At 49.5% G+C, this 16,534-nt stretch overlaps 1 protein-coding gene and 1 pseudogene across 1 annotated transcript in view; one reads left to right on the top strand and one right to left on the bottom strand.

The window, feature by feature from the left end:
• Nucleotides 1-1,462: 1,462 nt before the first annotated feature.
• The window catches only part of LOC125537071 (calcium-dependent lipid-binding protein), a 37,738-nt gene continuing 22,666 nt past the window's right edge, over nucleotides 1,463-16,534 (bottom strand). The window contains 2 exon segments of the mRNA XM_087543859.1: nucleotides 1,463-2,058; nucleotides 2,440-2,607. Of these exon segments, the coding sequence (XP_087399985.1) occupies nucleotides 1,687-2,058; nucleotides 2,440-2,607 (540 nt within the window). The 3' untranslated portion in view covers nucleotides 1,463-1,686.
• LOC147985069 (uncharacterized) lies at nucleotides 3,699-5,575 on the top strand (annotated as a pseudogene).

Raw genomic sequence — 16,534 nt, 5'->3', positions numbered from 1 at the left:
CTTCTAAGATATGATGCCAGACCTATTTTTTAAATATGTGTGACTCCATCCTAAAAGCACAAGGTAGTTCTTAACATTCCCCCAAGGATTTCATTAACATGTTTCTTGCCATATAGGATGAAGCTATGCCATAACTTTTTCTCGTTTGGTCCTCTACTAAGCATTTGGTTCAATATAAGCCAAATTAAGAGAATCCTCTCATCACCATCATCCTCTTCCCTCTTCCTAATTCATTCGAGGCTCCGCGAATTCATTTCATCACTAACCAATCAAGAAACATATCACAAAGCTAACAAGATGATACTAACAGAAATAAGTATACATGAGCATGTACAACACCTATGAAGTTCTCATAATAAAAAATAAGACTACAAGAACAGCTTCAACCAGTGAATAATAATATGTTAGATATTACAGAGGTACATTGAAATTTCAACAACTTCAAATCAGAGTGTATGTCATTTAGAGTATGTTGCTCGAACTACAAAAAAAGAACCATCAAACAAACAATGCACTTGCTCTGAATGTACGTAAAGGCTAAAGAAAAACATGTTAGGTAGGAAAGAAAATGCATTGCTATTTTAGATTTTAGGATTTTCAAATTATATTGAGCAAGAACACAACTCTTGAGAAACATCGGCCAACTACAGTTACTTCAATACACGTTTCATTGCATCAAGGGCAAACCAAAGAAATATTTTGAGTAGGTTGGAGTGTATGCTAGATTTTCTATAGAATGTAGTGCAAATGATTCCTAAGAAAAAAGTTCCGATAGGATCCAATCCTACGAATAAAATGTAAATGTTGGGAAAATTGCTAAGAATTCCAATACTCCAAAAATCTTATGAAATATTGAAAAATCCTTCGAAGGGGCCCTTAATATTTTCATGTAGTAATTAACGTCCATGCATCCATGTGCATTAGCTAAATAAATCCAGCTTCATGTAGTAATCCACCACACATTAAAGTACAGCAAGACCTACCACTTGGACCCTCAACAAGTACAGGAGAAAGGCAAATTGAAGTACACAGAGAGGAATCCAGGAGCTCGTCTCCTTCGGCGCAGGTGGGTCAAGCGGGATCGAAAGAAACAATCCATGGCAAGGTACGGGTAGGAGACGACGTACTTGGCAAACTCGTTTATAAGGTCTAGGGAAGGGAGGGGAGGTAGCGTGGGGAAGTACCTCGGACAAGAAGGCTAGCTGATCACAACGAGAATAAGAGGAGATGATGATAAATACAGGAAATGATTATGACCTGATAAATGCCACACGTCATGTATGAGCACATGTCAACTCCAAACGCTTTCGACAGTAGGTTTAGTGTATGGCAACTTTCATGCTTCAGTTTGTTTTTAATAGAAACTTGTGTGTCACTAGAATTTACCATCCTTGCGTGACTGCAATTGTCATAAAAAATGCCAGGTCCGGAGTGCCACGCACATGATGTGTGACACTTATCATTTGGAAAGTATTAAATACCGTTCTGTTGCATTAGTTTGTGAAAGTTGTTGTAATTTACAGTAATCTGTCAAGGATATTGTTCACATAAAATACAATAAAGAAACCAACAAATAGTAGTTTATATGAGTTGCACCGCAGATACAGCACACTGGAATGCAAACCGAAAGTATGTTCATAATTAACCAAAAGTAAAGATGACACGCTACTCTCACTGTACATCAAGTTATGCAGAAGGCTGGTCAGGTTGGGGAACAGTGGAGCTGCTACCACTCTTGCGAGACATGCCCAAGTGCCCTGTCACAGTCCTCCCCATGAACTTCCCAGCTTTACCAAGGCCGCTGCCCACGGCACCAATACCAGAACCAACCAGACCAGCGCCAGCACCAAGCCCTGAGCCCACGAGCCCAACACCCCCGGCAACGCCAGTGCCCACAAATCCAACACCTGAACCAACTAGTGATGCTGCGCCACCAAGTGCATCCATCGTGCTGCCAATTACCCCTGCCTCCTTCAGCCGCTTTCTCTCCTCTATTGCTTTCTTTTCCGACTCCAGGGCTTCCAGTTGTTCTTCCTTGGTAAATGGATGATACATGACCTGAAGACTCAAAATATTAGATGCATCATTTTGTCCAGAAATTTTACTGTGCAGTCAAACCACATCATTTTACTATTACGTGTTCACGCGATCAGGACTAAACAAGTCGGTGCTTATTTATGCATGACATATGCAGTTACTCATTAGTTCACTATGATAGCAGACTTGACAAAATCCAAGCTGGATAGCAATGTTTCAAACTACACATGCACAAGGATATGACTTTAGTAAACCAGCAAAGAAATCAAATAGGATATGCTTGTAAGTTATATAACCATGCTAATAACAATCTCCAATTGTGTATGCTTTAACATCTATTATAAGATTCTCTAGATTGAAGGCAACATTGGCAGAAACGGACAATAGAAAACTCACTCTAACCTTAAGATGTAATGACCCTCTATCCCTGTAGTCTTTAATCTTAAGTGAATCTACTGACTGCATAAGCTTCAGAGTGATTTCACTGGGAGTCTGGGGCACAATATTATTCACTGCTAATTTAGCCACACCTAGCCTCTTGTCTTGCTGAAGGTTGTCTTCATCATAAACCTGTACAAGTCAAAACAAACATATATGTTACCCAGTAGTACTCAGAAATCAGCACAACAAACTGTAAAACTAACAGTGGTATGAACCCTTTGAACCAGAACGAGGTTGCAGCTGTGCTCGATAAGGCATTAAATAGCCTGCGACTATATTCCAGTCTAATCTTGGATTGCTGGTTAAGCCAGACTAACAAACTTGGAAACAAATCTCTATATAAAAGGGAATAACTAATTAAGAGATATATAAGGCATATCTCAGCCTTACGCAGCAGCAGGCGTGTGGCCCTCTCCTTGGTCAAGCGCTGGTACTTCTGGCCCCACATAACAAATAGTAAGACAAAAAAAGAGATATGAACAACTTATGGTACTTCTTCGGCTAATTAAGTAAAAAATTCATCCAAGCAAAATTTCTCAAACGTTCAAACAAGAGGGGATGAACGACATACTAGATGTAAAGTGCTAATTATTTTCCGAACAGGGGATGGTGTCAGCTAAGGTTCCTAACTTTTGGTACAGTTATTTTTTCCATTTCAGTATATAATTTTGAAAATAGTTCTGTCTAGAACCTTTTAGATTTGGCTTAGTTCACAAAAAATTGGCAGTAAAGCTGCAAGTTACAGCTTACAAGTATTACAGATCCAGCATTCATGCAAGAAAAATGTGTTCATGACTTTCTATCCCTATAGGATTTGTGACAAGCTTCCTACTTTTCAATGTCACAGATCACACATGCCCAGTTTTGTTGCTGAAAAGGCCTATCTCTGATTGATTTAAAGGAAGATGAAGACTTCTGAGCATTAGTTTGGAACTCAGAGACTTGATATGCGAGGAATTAATTACAACAACACCACATTGTACAATCAGTATCATGATTAGAGTTTCCTATAAAATTGTGGTAGAAGGAAACCAAATGTTTCTAATAGTTGAGAAACCAACAGCAAATCTGTGCTCCTCACTTACATAAAGACTTGAAACACTTATAATTAGACTATTTGATTAAACAAAATGTATTGATTAGGGTACCACTGTCGAGAGATTTTTGTTGGGTCGTAACAATGGTACTAGAGTTAGTACATGAAATTTGTAGTCACGGGGATGTCACGTTAGGATACCAGTAGATATAGAACACAGGTAAAGGGGGACAACTATTTACCCAGGTTCAGGTGCGCAAGGTGGGTAAAAGCCCTACTTCCTACCTTGCTCTTTCCTATATATGGAGAATATCGAGGATTACAATGTCGGGGGATGCCCGGAGAGTTAGGGAAACTCAGCGAGTTGTGGTGGTGATTTCGACAGAAAGCGCCTGTTATGGCCAGTTTAGCTAGGCCCACCGGGCAATCTTAGCCCACAAGTTATCTTAGTTAATTCTTATGCAAGTTATCTTAGGTTAATTCTTATGCAAGTTATCTAGGTTATAAATATAGGCTGTAAGACTCCTTTTGGAATTAAGCAATAAGAATATTATTATCCCTATTGCCTGGCTCCTCTGGGAGCCGGAACCCTAGCCGCCTCTAACCCTAGCCGCTGCTTATTGCTTAATTCCAAAAGGAGTCTTACAGCCTATATTTATAACCTAGATAACTTGCATAAGAATTAACCTAAGATAACTTGCATAAGAATTAACTAAGATAACTTGTGGGCTAAGATTGCCCGGTGGGCCTAGCTAAACTGGCCATAACACCTGGCAGCCACCGTCCTGGCAGCCGCCGCACCCCGGGGCCACCGCGACACTGGTCGGGCCGCTGCAGCCCTCGCTGCAGCTACAGCCAGCCCCCGCCACCGCCTCGATCTGGCCACAATGGCCGGCCGCGGCCATAGCCGCGCCCGTCGCCTCCGCTGTTTCCAGGCAGCAGCAGCTGCCGCTGCCAGCGCCTCCGCCGCCCAGCACCGGGCTGACTACAACTGCGCCGGCGGGCGTGCCAATTCAGCAAGTGCGGTTCCCACCCTCGCCGTCCCAGCTTCCGGCCTGGTTGGCCGGGACGTCACCGCCGCCAGTCTACCCCATGGCCGCGGACCAGCCGGCGCCCTCCCTGCCGTACGACGGGCCCTCCGACTCCGCGGGTTTCCACGCTGGCTTAGACGGGCCACCGCTTTCCTGCGGACCACATGTGCACACCGGACCAACGCCATCCTCTTTGCTGCTCCGTACCGCCGAGCCGTACACTCACGACGGTCATGCTCAGACACCGCCGCGCTTCGCCAAGCTCGCCTTCGCCACCTACGACGGCGCTGAGGGCCCCCTCAACTGGCTCAACCAGTGCGAGCAGTTCTTTCAGGGGCAACGGACGCTCGCCTCTTATCATTTCCGCGGCGCCGCACAAACGTGGTACTACGCCCTCGAGCAGGACGAGGGCGGCATGCCCCCATGGGAGCATTTTCGCGAGTTCTGCCTCCTTCGATTCGGACTACCGATACGTGGGAGCCGGCTGGCGGAGTTGGGCCGCCTTCCCTTCACCTCTACGGTGCAAGACTACACCGACCGCTTTCAGGCCCTGGCGTGCCACGCGCCTGGCGTGACAGCTCACCAGCGGGCCGAACTCTTCGTCGGCGATCTGCCAGATCAAATCCGCATGGACGTCGAGCTGCAGGGACCCCAGGACCTCCAGGCGGCCATGTACTACGCCCGCGCATCCGAGCGCCGCGCGGTGGCCATCCAGCAGGCATCACCGTCCCGGGCCGCTGGGCCGCCACCCTGGCCGGATGTTCCCGCGCAGGGTCGGCCTGCTCAGGCTTCCGCGGCACCCCTTGCCGCGACCACGGCGCGCCCGTTCCGCCGGCTCACCTCGGCCGAGCTACTCGAGCGTCGCCGCCAAGGGTTGTGCTTCAACTGCGACGAGACCTACATGCCCGGCCACGTCTGCCCCCGACTCTTCTACCTGGAGGCTGCAGACTACATTAAGGAGGACGCCGTCACCGCCGGGCTCGGCGACCTGGCCGCCCCAGCTATCGCGGAGGTGTCTGACGCTGGTTGATCACCCTGAGGAGTTCAGCAAGCGCTTCCCCACCTTACAGCTCGAGGACGAGCTGTTTGTGTAGGCGGGGAAAAGTGTTATGACCGGCATATTAGGGGCTTAGCCCAGTGGGCTGTGGCCCAAGTTATCTTATCGTTATTAGGGGCTTAGCCCAATTATCTTATCGTTATTAGGGTCGTTCGCTTAGGAGTCAAGTAAACCTCTCTATATAAGGAGAGGAGATGTATCAATCTAATCAAGCAAGAAGCAATCAGTATTTGCTCGGCTTCCCTTAGGGAGCCGAGAGACCTAACCCTAGCTGCCTCTTGCGCCACCGCCGCCTCTTCTCCACCACGCAAGGACGGCGCCCAGCCGCCGGCCGCCGCGCCCTCGACCTCGTCTTCCTCCATCTTTCCCCTACAATCTCTGCCCTAGAACCAGCAGAACCCTAGCTCCTAACAGCGCCTGAAATCTTCTACGTGATGTGTACGCTTAAACTAGGCGAAAAAAGAGAGGATCCCCTTCCTATGGTCCCCCTGTTGCCCCTTATATAGCTCTGGTATGGATGACTCCATATCGGTGCGTAGGGCGTATAGGGATAGGAGTCGGACTGTTGTTGGTTTACAACACGTATAGCCTTTTCTACATGGTAGAGTTTTCCTTTGATGTTGTGTACTTCGTTGGAAAGCCTCTTCCCTGGTCGGTGGTGCTTCTCCTTGGTGTGATAACCTATCTGTAGATTTAGTGGGGCCCATTGATACGACGTTGAGGTGCCAGGCAATAAGTAATTCCAACGTAGATTTAGTGAGGTCCGCTTATACGACAAGCCCCCCATCAATATTCATAATGGAGCTTGGTTCACAAGTGGGTCGACATAGATACGCGTAGTCTTCTTTGTCTTTGTCCTCGATGGGGTGCGGAGTCTTCTGTTTGATATGTGTTGTTGGCTTGTAGTCAAACTTGACATTTAGTTGGGTGACAGGTCATCGAATGATGACGAATGTTGAACTTGATGCACATCGCAGGTCAGATGACGATAGTCGCTTGTTGCTTGTTGATCATGCTTAGTCAGATGTTACTTTTTACGCAATAGCTGCTTCTAATTGTTAGTTGCTACTTGTTTGTTGCGGATGCTGCTTCTTGATTGCCGTGGATGAGGATTAGATCTTGGCCATGGTCGTGTACTTGGATGGAAAGTCTCTTCCATGCTCGCCGGCGCTTCTCCTTGGTATGATAACCTATCTATAGATTTAGTAGGGGCTGTTGATACGGTGTTGAGGTGCCAGGTCATAGATAATTCCATTTATCATCGACAACCGTCAACCAAAAGTTTGACAATGAACAAAAAGCGGGTAATCCGTTCCCTTACGTTAGGAGATCGTCCACGACACTAGAACTCTTAGTCCCATTACCATATACTTGACAATATAATTATAATTATTTTTACATCAAAATTATGCTAATAACATTTAATGTCAGGACTTCTTCTAGCACCGACATAATGTTAAGGTTCATAAACTAGCCGGCTAGTCCGAAGACTAAAGTTACTGCATGAAAGGTGCACAATCTACTCATGAATCAAAGTCCTCGATGTTAACGTAGTTTCTCCCATCAACTTCTCATTTATATAACTATGTATATTTACTCTGCTAGATACGTTGGCCCATGAATCTCATGTATGCAGTTGGCTAGGAGGATTTTACTCAACATGGATGGCAGCATAATCTCCGAATCGGTCCACCACCTCCTTCGACATAGGCATGTCGTCGGTATTATATGACTACTGTGTGCGTCTTAGTTATGCAGAGGCCGGGTGTTGCTCATCATGCTTTGTATCCGCTTGATGCTACATTTTGAGTTAATAAAAGCACCCTTTATTGAAAAGGTTGGCCCATGGATCTCTCCTTCCTCCGTTCACAAATATAAGATGGTTTGGATATGTCAATATGGACTACATACGAACTGAAATGAGTGAACAAACACACTAAAACGTGTCTATATACATCAGATTCAGATAAAGTTAGAACATCCTATACTCCATTTGTGGCCAGATGGAGTACTTAAAAAGAACGCAACATTCTGTCGTCCACACGTCCTTTCATCCAACTCCTCACACCCTCCCCCCTACAATTTCTTTCCACGAATTTTTACCCCAAGATCCACCAGTTTTTATCCCATGATCCATCACGCTCTCTTCCAAAGAAAATCAGAAGGCAATTATGGATCTTGCGCCAGAGACAGAGGGCCAAAAACGGCACGCCTCCTGTTCTGCCAGACATCACGGCGCCCCCAACCTTCTCCGCCACACCGCCTTCCATCGGCGCAAGATCTACACTATGTGCCGCATCCCGAAGGCCTCACCAGGCCATCTCACCATGGCGTGTAATGCCCGATGGATTGAGGATCAAGAGGAGGGGTGTAGGTGAGAAGAGAGAGGGAGCAGGTGAGGAAGCACAAAAGGGTGAGACCATTGGGACTCTTAAGTAGCTACATGCCCTTGGGCCCTCCTAGCATATCATGGCCCAACTCGTGTCGTTGCACTAACCAGTGCACTTTCAGTCCGATGCAGGAGTTAGGAAGTATTAGCATTGGTCTAGGAGTCCTTATTAGACTATGTTTCCTTTCCTCGTACCCCAAATCATGTGTAATATATATATGCCCATCGGCTATGCAATAGAGATAAGTTGCATCATAACATGATACATCATGAGCCTAGGTTTAAGGGGGTTTTCGAGCACCGCAACTCAACCTCCTAATCCAATCATGCACGGCCGTTGGTCGTCGCTGCCTTATCTCCTGCTGCCGGCCGCTACTCCCGTCACCCCCGTGCTTCTCCTCTCTGGTCAATGCACACCTACCAGATCGGGTCGTCCCATTGACCTCCAAATCCGCCCTCGTCTGCTTTTTTGCCCAATTTCCTCCAGAATCGTGTTGCCGTACCTCAATCTCACTACGTGCTTTGCCATCCCGCCGGCAGGCTTCCGCCATCTTGCGCTGCTCCAGGTTGTCGCTCCAACCGACCAGATCGATCTAGACAAGGTCAACGCGTTGTTGCCTTTCGCCGATCCGCCGTCCTAGCCGGGCTGCACGCGCGCGCCTCTGGCTGCCTCTCGATCGAAGCTATCGTTCGGTCCGCCAGGGCTTGCACGTCCGCTTCACATGTGCCTGTCTGCTAGATCGGGCAGCTGGTTGGCCGCCATGCTTCTCGGCTTGGTCCGATCTGTTGCGTGATGTTCATGCTGCTCCTCACATTTTCGATAAAGGGCATTTATTACTTAAAAGGTCTAAGTATTACACCCGGCCTCTGCGTAACTAAGATGCACATAGTCAAATCAAGTCCAAACTCAGAAAGTAAAAATGGCGAAATACAAGTAATCATGACAAGACCGTATGACACCTAAACCATGGGAGGGCCAATCCTAAGATCATGTTGCCATCCATGTCGGGTAGAAGTATCCCCCGCCGTATTCTCCAAGCATGTACACCCCCCCCCCCCTAACAAGTCTCGATTCTCCACACGTTGTAGAGACGACCATAAACGGAGCATACCAATACATCTGTAGATAACCTGCATAAGAGAAGTGCTTTTCTCGTTAAAAACCATTTCTCCTTGCATGCTGCTTGCTTCTCGTGTTGGCTCTTCCCTGTAGTTACTACCGCTGCTCACATCTGCTACTTGCGTTGCTAGGTCCTCATGTACGGTTGCTCCTCTTTGCTGCTGCTCGTCGGCATCTCGTCAGCACAGCTTTCTCCGTAGCTTCTCTTCTGCTTTCACAATGGCTTTTGCATCTTCGTCCCGTGTATGCTTCCCAGCTTTCTAGTTTTCTATCTTTTCGTTGCTTTCACCAAATCCATTGATATTTTGTGTTTCTCATGCCATGTGAGTCCACCATATCTTTGTTTGTCAGCCTTTCTCTGGTCCTGGTCCTTTCTATACAACTTTTGCGGCCTACATGCCCTTATTGTTTTCCATAGGATTTTCATGGACTCCTTTTGCTTTGTTGATCTACGCCCATTGTCTTAGCCATCGAGCTTCTTTCAACGTTGATTGTCGTGGGCAATGATTTTCTGCGCAATGCTTTATTATCTTGATGTGCCATCTTCTTTTGACAACTCATCTTCTCTTCATACTTATCTTGTATCTTCTACAGATGTGGTGTCTTTTTCTGATGTGCCTTCTCTTTGTTATCCCTTTGGCCTGACTCAGCGGGTTTTGAAGACTCTTCATGCTACGACGACATTCTCAAGGCGTGGATTTGGATTATCATTTTTTTTAGTATTACACCTCTTCAAATGCAATGCTATTGCATACCCTTTACATTTGAGGGGGTGGAGGGAAGGGGGGGGGGGGGTTAGGAAGTATTAGAGACCTGAAATGCAGGCATGACAGTCGCTCCCCCTTGTGACGCTGCTTCTTCCCAGATGACGACGTCTGAGTAGCAATGGCGCAACACGTCGTAGTCCTCCTACGTGGTGCCATCAGCGTGTAGAGTGGACCATTGGATGCAGAGCTAAGTGATCGTCGCGTCTCGCTTCTTCACTGTCGGCGTTCTGGGACCGGGGGTGCCTGTACTTGCCTGCCTGCGGACTTGAGCGTGGCTCCACTAACGGCCTGGTACGGCCCATCTTTAGCAGCAGCAGCTCAAGACCCTCGCGAGGGGCCAAGCCTCGCGAGGCGGACGACGCCAAGACCTCCCTGGAGGCAGCCTCACTAGGATGGCTCCCGAGGAGCGAAGATCTCTATGCAAGGACACCTCGCGAGGTTCACGTGACGTGAGCCATGACGACCAAGGCCAGGTGGGCGCCAACGGACGCAGTGTACCAATTTCCTCTTTCGTGCTAAAGAGGCAGGCGCATGCAAGGAGTCCCAAGGCATCAGGCAAAGGTTTCCATATCGATGCAACAAGACCAAGACCAGCAGGACGGCAGGACGGAGGTTACCACGGAGCCCACTGCAACGTCACCACCAGAGCCTTTGGCAGGCGAAGACCACCTTTTGTCAGGATAGCTTGTACTAGTTGTCCCCCTTCAAACTTGGCCGATGTGGGATCCCTTCCCGCCTAAAACATTTGGGAAGAGGACCAGGGCCTCTATAAATAGGACTAGCCACCATCATAGGGAGGGGGGACTCATCTTGGATCGGATCCATTCCATCCTCGCATCTATCGGCTCGCCGAGCTCAAGAACACCTCCTCCTGAGGCTGTTCGTCCATTGTACTAGTTCATCCATAGCCCATGAGGCAATCCACCAACACCACATTGGAATAGGGTATTACACCGCAAGGTGGCCCGAACCAGTATAAACCCTTGTGTCTCTTGTTCCTTGGGTTCGTCGAGCTAGGCCGTGAGATCGTTGAGCAAGCGAATTAGAGAGTGTGTTCTTCGTGCGCACCCCAGAGTTCGAACCTCAAGGGTTAGCCGAAACCCGCAATCCGACATTTGACGCGCCAGGTAGGAGTGCGTCGGAGCCCCGCCTCTCCGCTCGTCCCCCCCACCCCCACCCCCCGACCGCTTCGTCTCTCCGTTCGGCCCTCATGGCAGGCGCCACCCCGTCGGCCAGATCGACGGGCGAGCATGGAGGCGTCATGGGCCTCCGGACCTTCGCCCCCGCCTTGCGACAGGTGCAGTGGCCGCACAAGTTCAACCCGGATATGCCGCCTCGCTACGATGGCGTGGCAGATCCAGCCGCCTTCCTGCTAGTGTACGAGGAGGTCGTTCGGGAAGCCGGAGGAGATGACAGGGTCATGGCCAACCGATTCCCCATGGCCCTGGCCGGCGTGCCGCGCGCCTGACTGCTCAGCCTGCCAGGATCCTTGATAGCCTCCTGGGAGGAGCTGCGCGGTCTCTTCGTCACACGCTTCGAAGCACCACCTCCCCCCCCCCCCCCGCCGATGCGGCCATCCTTGACGGCTCGCAGGCACCGCCCTCAGATCGCCACCTCAAGCAGTTCTTCCGCCAAACGGGTGCCGCCTCTGTGCAGCAGGGATCTCCCCCGGGATGGGCAGGGCCCAAGGCCGACCTCACCTTCGACTCAGGGGACCATCCGGCGACCACCGTTGGCTCGGGCACGATCCCGATGCTTTGCACGCCCACCATCTGCAACATGGCGATGACCAAGACCCTCATCGACGGCGGGGCTGGCCTCAACGTGCTCTCCGTGGAAGCTTTCGGCTTGCTCCACGTATCGCACGGCCGCCTCCGTCACACCAAGCCCTTCTCCGGAGTTGGCGGCGGTTCCACCAGTCCCCTAGGGCAGATCCGCCTCCCCGTCACCTTCGGCACCCGCGACAACTACCGCACCGAGCTCATCGACTTCGACATCGTTCACATCAGCCTCCCGTACAACGCCATCCTCGGGTACGCAGCCCTAGCTCAGTTCATGGCGGCAACTCACCCCGCATACAACCTCATGAAGATGCCGGGGAGCAACGGCGTCCTCACCGTGGCTGGGAACACCAAGGAGGCCCTGATGTCCCTCAAGCTCGCTTCAGGGCCATGGCGGCGGCGCGCCCCGCAGGTGAAGCAGCACCCGAGACCCAAGGGGCTGCGCCGGCCAAGAAGAAGCAACTATTCTCCCAAGATCGGGCCAAGACGAAGCAGGTGACGGTCGACGAGGACGGGGCCTCAGGAGCCACCTTCACCATAGGTGCCAACCTCGACCCAGTCCAGGAAGAGGCACTGGTGAATTCCTGCGCACGAACAAAGAGGTATTCGTCTGGGAACCCAAGCAGCTGGTAGGGATCCCGAGGGGAGTAATCGAACACCACTTGAGGGTGTGCCCCAATGTGTGCCCGGTGAAGCAGAAGGCGCGACGACAGTCCACAGAGAAGCAGTCCTTCATCGTCCAGGAAACCCGCAAGCTACAGGCGGCGGGTGTCATCCGCGAAGTCCGGTACCCGGAGTGGCTGGCAAACCCCGTCGTCGTGCCCAAGAAGGGCGGGAAAGAACGCATGTGCGTCGACTTCACCAACCTCAACAAGGTCTGCCCCCAGGACCCGTTCCCGCTTCTGCGCATCGATCAGATCGTCGACTCCACCGCCGAGTACGACCTGTTATGTTTCCTAGATGCCTTCTCAGGTTACCACCAGATTAAGATGGCAGTGGAGGGCGTAGAGAAGACGGCGTTCTTAACCCCATGCGGGGTGTACTGCTACACCTGCATGTCGTTCGGGCTGCGTAACGCTGGGGCGACATTTCAGCGGCTGATGCACATCGCCCTAGGCCAACAGCTCGAAAGAAATGCTGAAGCCTGCGTCGACGACGTTGTGGTAAAATCTCAGGAGGCTAGGACCCTCATTCAGGATCTAGAGGAGACTTTTGCCAGGCTGCGCAAAGGTAAATCTGCGGCCCAACCCGAAGAAATGTGTGTTTGGTGTCCCCTCCGGCAAGCTGCTGGGTTTCCTCGTGTCGTACAGGGGGATCGAGGCGAACCCAGAGAAGGTCAAAGCAATAGAAGACATGAGCCCACCGCAGACTCTCAAGGAAATGCAAAAACTCGCGGGCTGCATAACCTCACTAAGGCGCTTCATCTCCAAGTTGGGAGAGCGCGCCCTCCCGTTCTTCAAGCTGATGAAGAAGGGCCCGTTCGAGTGGACTCCGGAGGCCGACATGGCGTTTCAAGACCTCAAGAGATACCTAACCATCCCACCGGTGATGGTGGCGCCTCATCCTCTCAAGCCCCTGGTGCTTTACCTGGCTGCCACACCTCAATCCACTAGCGCAGTACTGGTGGCCGTCCGGGAAGAGCGCCAGGGCAAGAACCTGCCACACGGCGCTGCACATCCGGTCGGGATGGTGCGGCACCCAGGCGGCACCCCTGAGGCCTTAGCGACACCGGCAGATGACCAAGCTTTACAAAACGACGCTCCTGAGGTTGCGGTGGCCCCGGTAGGCAATGAAGCTCCGGAGGTCCCCCGGCCTCAGGAGGCGCCCAGGCTTCAGGAGATCTCGGACTCCACCAACACTCTCGTCCTCGTCGAACACCCGGTGTACTTCGTCAGCACGGTATTGCGAGACGCGCGGGCCCGCTATCCATGCCGTAGAAGCTTCTGCTCACGCTCCTCGTGGCCTCGCGCAAGTTACGCCACTACTTTCAGGGCCGCCCATCAAGGTCGTCTCAGCTTGCCCGCTGGAGAGGGTGCTCCGAAGCCCCAACGCGGCGGGGAGGGTCGCTGAGTGGAACATCGAGCTGCAGGCCTTCCAGTTGGAGTTCAGCACCACCAAGGTCATCAAGGGACCCGCGCTCGCCGACTTCATGGCGGAATGGACTGACGCTCCAGGGCCCGAAGCATGCGAGGATCAGTCTCTCTCGCCAGGGAGCGAAGCACCAGACGGCTAGGTCATGTACTTCGATGGCGCCTTCGCGCGCCAGGGCGCGGGGGCTGGAGCTGTGCTCATCTCGCCCACCCAGAACAAGCTCTACTACGTCGTGCAGCTCTGCTTCCAGCGGGGTGAGAAGGTGAAGCAGCACAAAGGTTGTGGAGGAGCAACTCCACCTTGCTGCTACAATGTGTACGGCACAAGTGTTGAAGGAACAGCTTCAACATGCTGCGCTAGATATCGCTCTAGAGGCGAATGTAGGCTGATAGGTCAGCAAGAGTTCAATCTAGAACTCCTAGGGCACAAGATCTACTCCAAGATCTTAGATAAGAACAACAAGTTCTATTATAGGTAGGGGTACATAGTTTGGTTACAAAGTAGAGGTGAGGACCTCTATTTATAGGGCTTTGGAAAGCCTTCACATACTTCAACTTATATCTGGAATACTCTAGAAACATTATTTAAGGTTCACCATTCTACTCACAACTAGAAGACTCTGGAAAACAGTAGGTAGGATAAAGAAAAAATAAAAATACTAGAACACAACAGAAGTATCTAGAAGTAGCCAAACAGATTTGACATATGATTATATTTTTCATGTTGCTCATCTATTGTTCCTCATCATTCTCCCCTGGTTGTTTGGAACTCGCCCTCGAGTTATCTTCATAGAGCGCTTCTTCTGGATGATAGAGAGTCAAGTCCGCAACATTGAAAGTGTTGGAGATACCCATATCGTTTGGAAGATCTATCACATAAGCATTATCATTTATCTTCCTCACGATAGAGAAGGGTCCATACCTTCACTGCCTAAGTTTCCCTTTAACACCTAAAGGCAGCCTTTCTTTTCAAAGGTAGACCATCACCTTATCACCGACTTGGAATGATTATGGCCTCCTTTTGCAATCAGCAAGTTGTTTATATTTCTGATTTTGTGCTTCCAAAGCGTCTCGAATCTCTTCAAATAACTCGGTGTAATTATCAGCAAAGGACAATGCTGATTTTGAGTTTCCCCTTGATGGCAGCTTCACCAGGTCCACCACGTGCGTTTGAACTTTAGTCTAGACAATGGAAAAAAGGACTCCTTCCTGTGGACCTATGCTTGGAGTTATTGTAGGAGAACTCTGCAAGAGATAAAGCCAAATCCCATTGCCCCTTTCTTTCTCCACAAATGCAACGGATCAGATTACCCAAAAACTTGTTCACCACTTCCGTTTGTCCATCTGTTTGTGGATGAGCAGTGCTAGAAAATTTCAATTCAATGTTGAATTGCTTCCACAAAGTGAGCCAAAATGCAGCAAGAAACTTGCTATCACGGTCTGAGACAATGGACCTTGGAACTCCATGAAGTCTGACCACTTCTCGAAAGAATAGGTTTGCCACATGATGAGCATCCGTTGTCTTGCGGCATGGGATGAAATGAGCCGTCTTAGAGAATCTATCCACGACCACAAATACAGCATCACTTCCTCGTCTTGTTCTTGGCAAGCCCAAGACGAAGTCCATAGAAATGTCCTCCCATGGAGGAACAAGAACAGGCAAAGGCATGTATAACCTTGTGTTCTGGACTTGGCCTTTGCAGGTCTGACATACGGGGCACCGTTGAACGAACTTTCCAGCATCTCTCTTTAGTTGTGGTCAAAAGTAGCGAGCTTCCAGGTTAGCGATAGTCTTGTCCCGTCCAACATGGCCACTAAGATCACTTGAATGGAGCTCTCTAACCAGCTTATCACATAGAGAACTTTTTGGAATGCACAAACGATCATTTTTTAAGAGATATCCATCTTACATCAAATAGTCATCACCTAATGGTTGGCCCCTTGCGTGCTTTACCCAAATATGGCCAAAGTCTTCGTCACCCTCATACAACTCCTTTATTTGATCCATGCCCGGAAGTTCAGCTTCAAAAGAAGTCAAGAGACATGCACGACGACTCAAAGCATCGGCCACTCTGTTAGTTATTCCAGATTTATGCATGATGAGATAGTTAAACCTCTCCAGATATGCTGCCCATCTTGCTAGCATGCGGCCAACATGCTTTTGATTTCTAAAATGCTTCAAGGATTGATGGTCGCTATAAACAATGAACTCTTTGGACAGCAAATAGACTTCCCAAGTTTTCAACGCTTTGAAAACGGCGTATAATTCTTGCTGATAGGTACTCCATTTCTGTCTAGCTTCACTTAACTTCTCACTAAAGAAAGCAATGGGCTTCCTTTCTTGAGATAGGACAGCTCCAATGCCTACTCCACTTGCATCACACTCCAACTCAAAAATCTTGTTGAAATCAGGTAGTACCAAGACAGGAGCTTGTTATAGCTTTTGTTTAATCTCATCAAAAATAGCTTCAGCTGCTTATGTCCATTGGAACTTTCCTTTCTTCAAACACTCGGTAATTGGTGCCATGATAGTGCTGAAATTCTTCATAAATCGCCTATAGAACGTTGCAAGGCCATGAAAGCTTCTTACCTCAGAAATGGTCTTAGGAGTTGGCCATTCTCGGATTGCTTCAACCTTAGAATCATCAACACGAATGCCATCACATGTTATGACGAATCCTAGGACAAGAAGTTGTGTTTGTAGGAAAACACATTTCTTCAAGTTGACGTAGAGCTCATTTTTCCTTAGTACTTCTAGCACCTTCCGAATGTGATCAAAGTGTTC

Source organism: Triticum urartu, chromosome 2A, assembly GCF_056163025.1.
Source record: "Triticum urartu cultivar PI428250 chromosome 2A, HENAU_Tu73, whole genome shotgun sequence".
NCBI lineage: Eukaryota > Viridiplantae > Streptophyta > Magnoliopsida > Poales > Poaceae > Triticum > Triticum urartu.
This window is presented reverse-complemented; position numbering and strand designations above follow the sequence as displayed.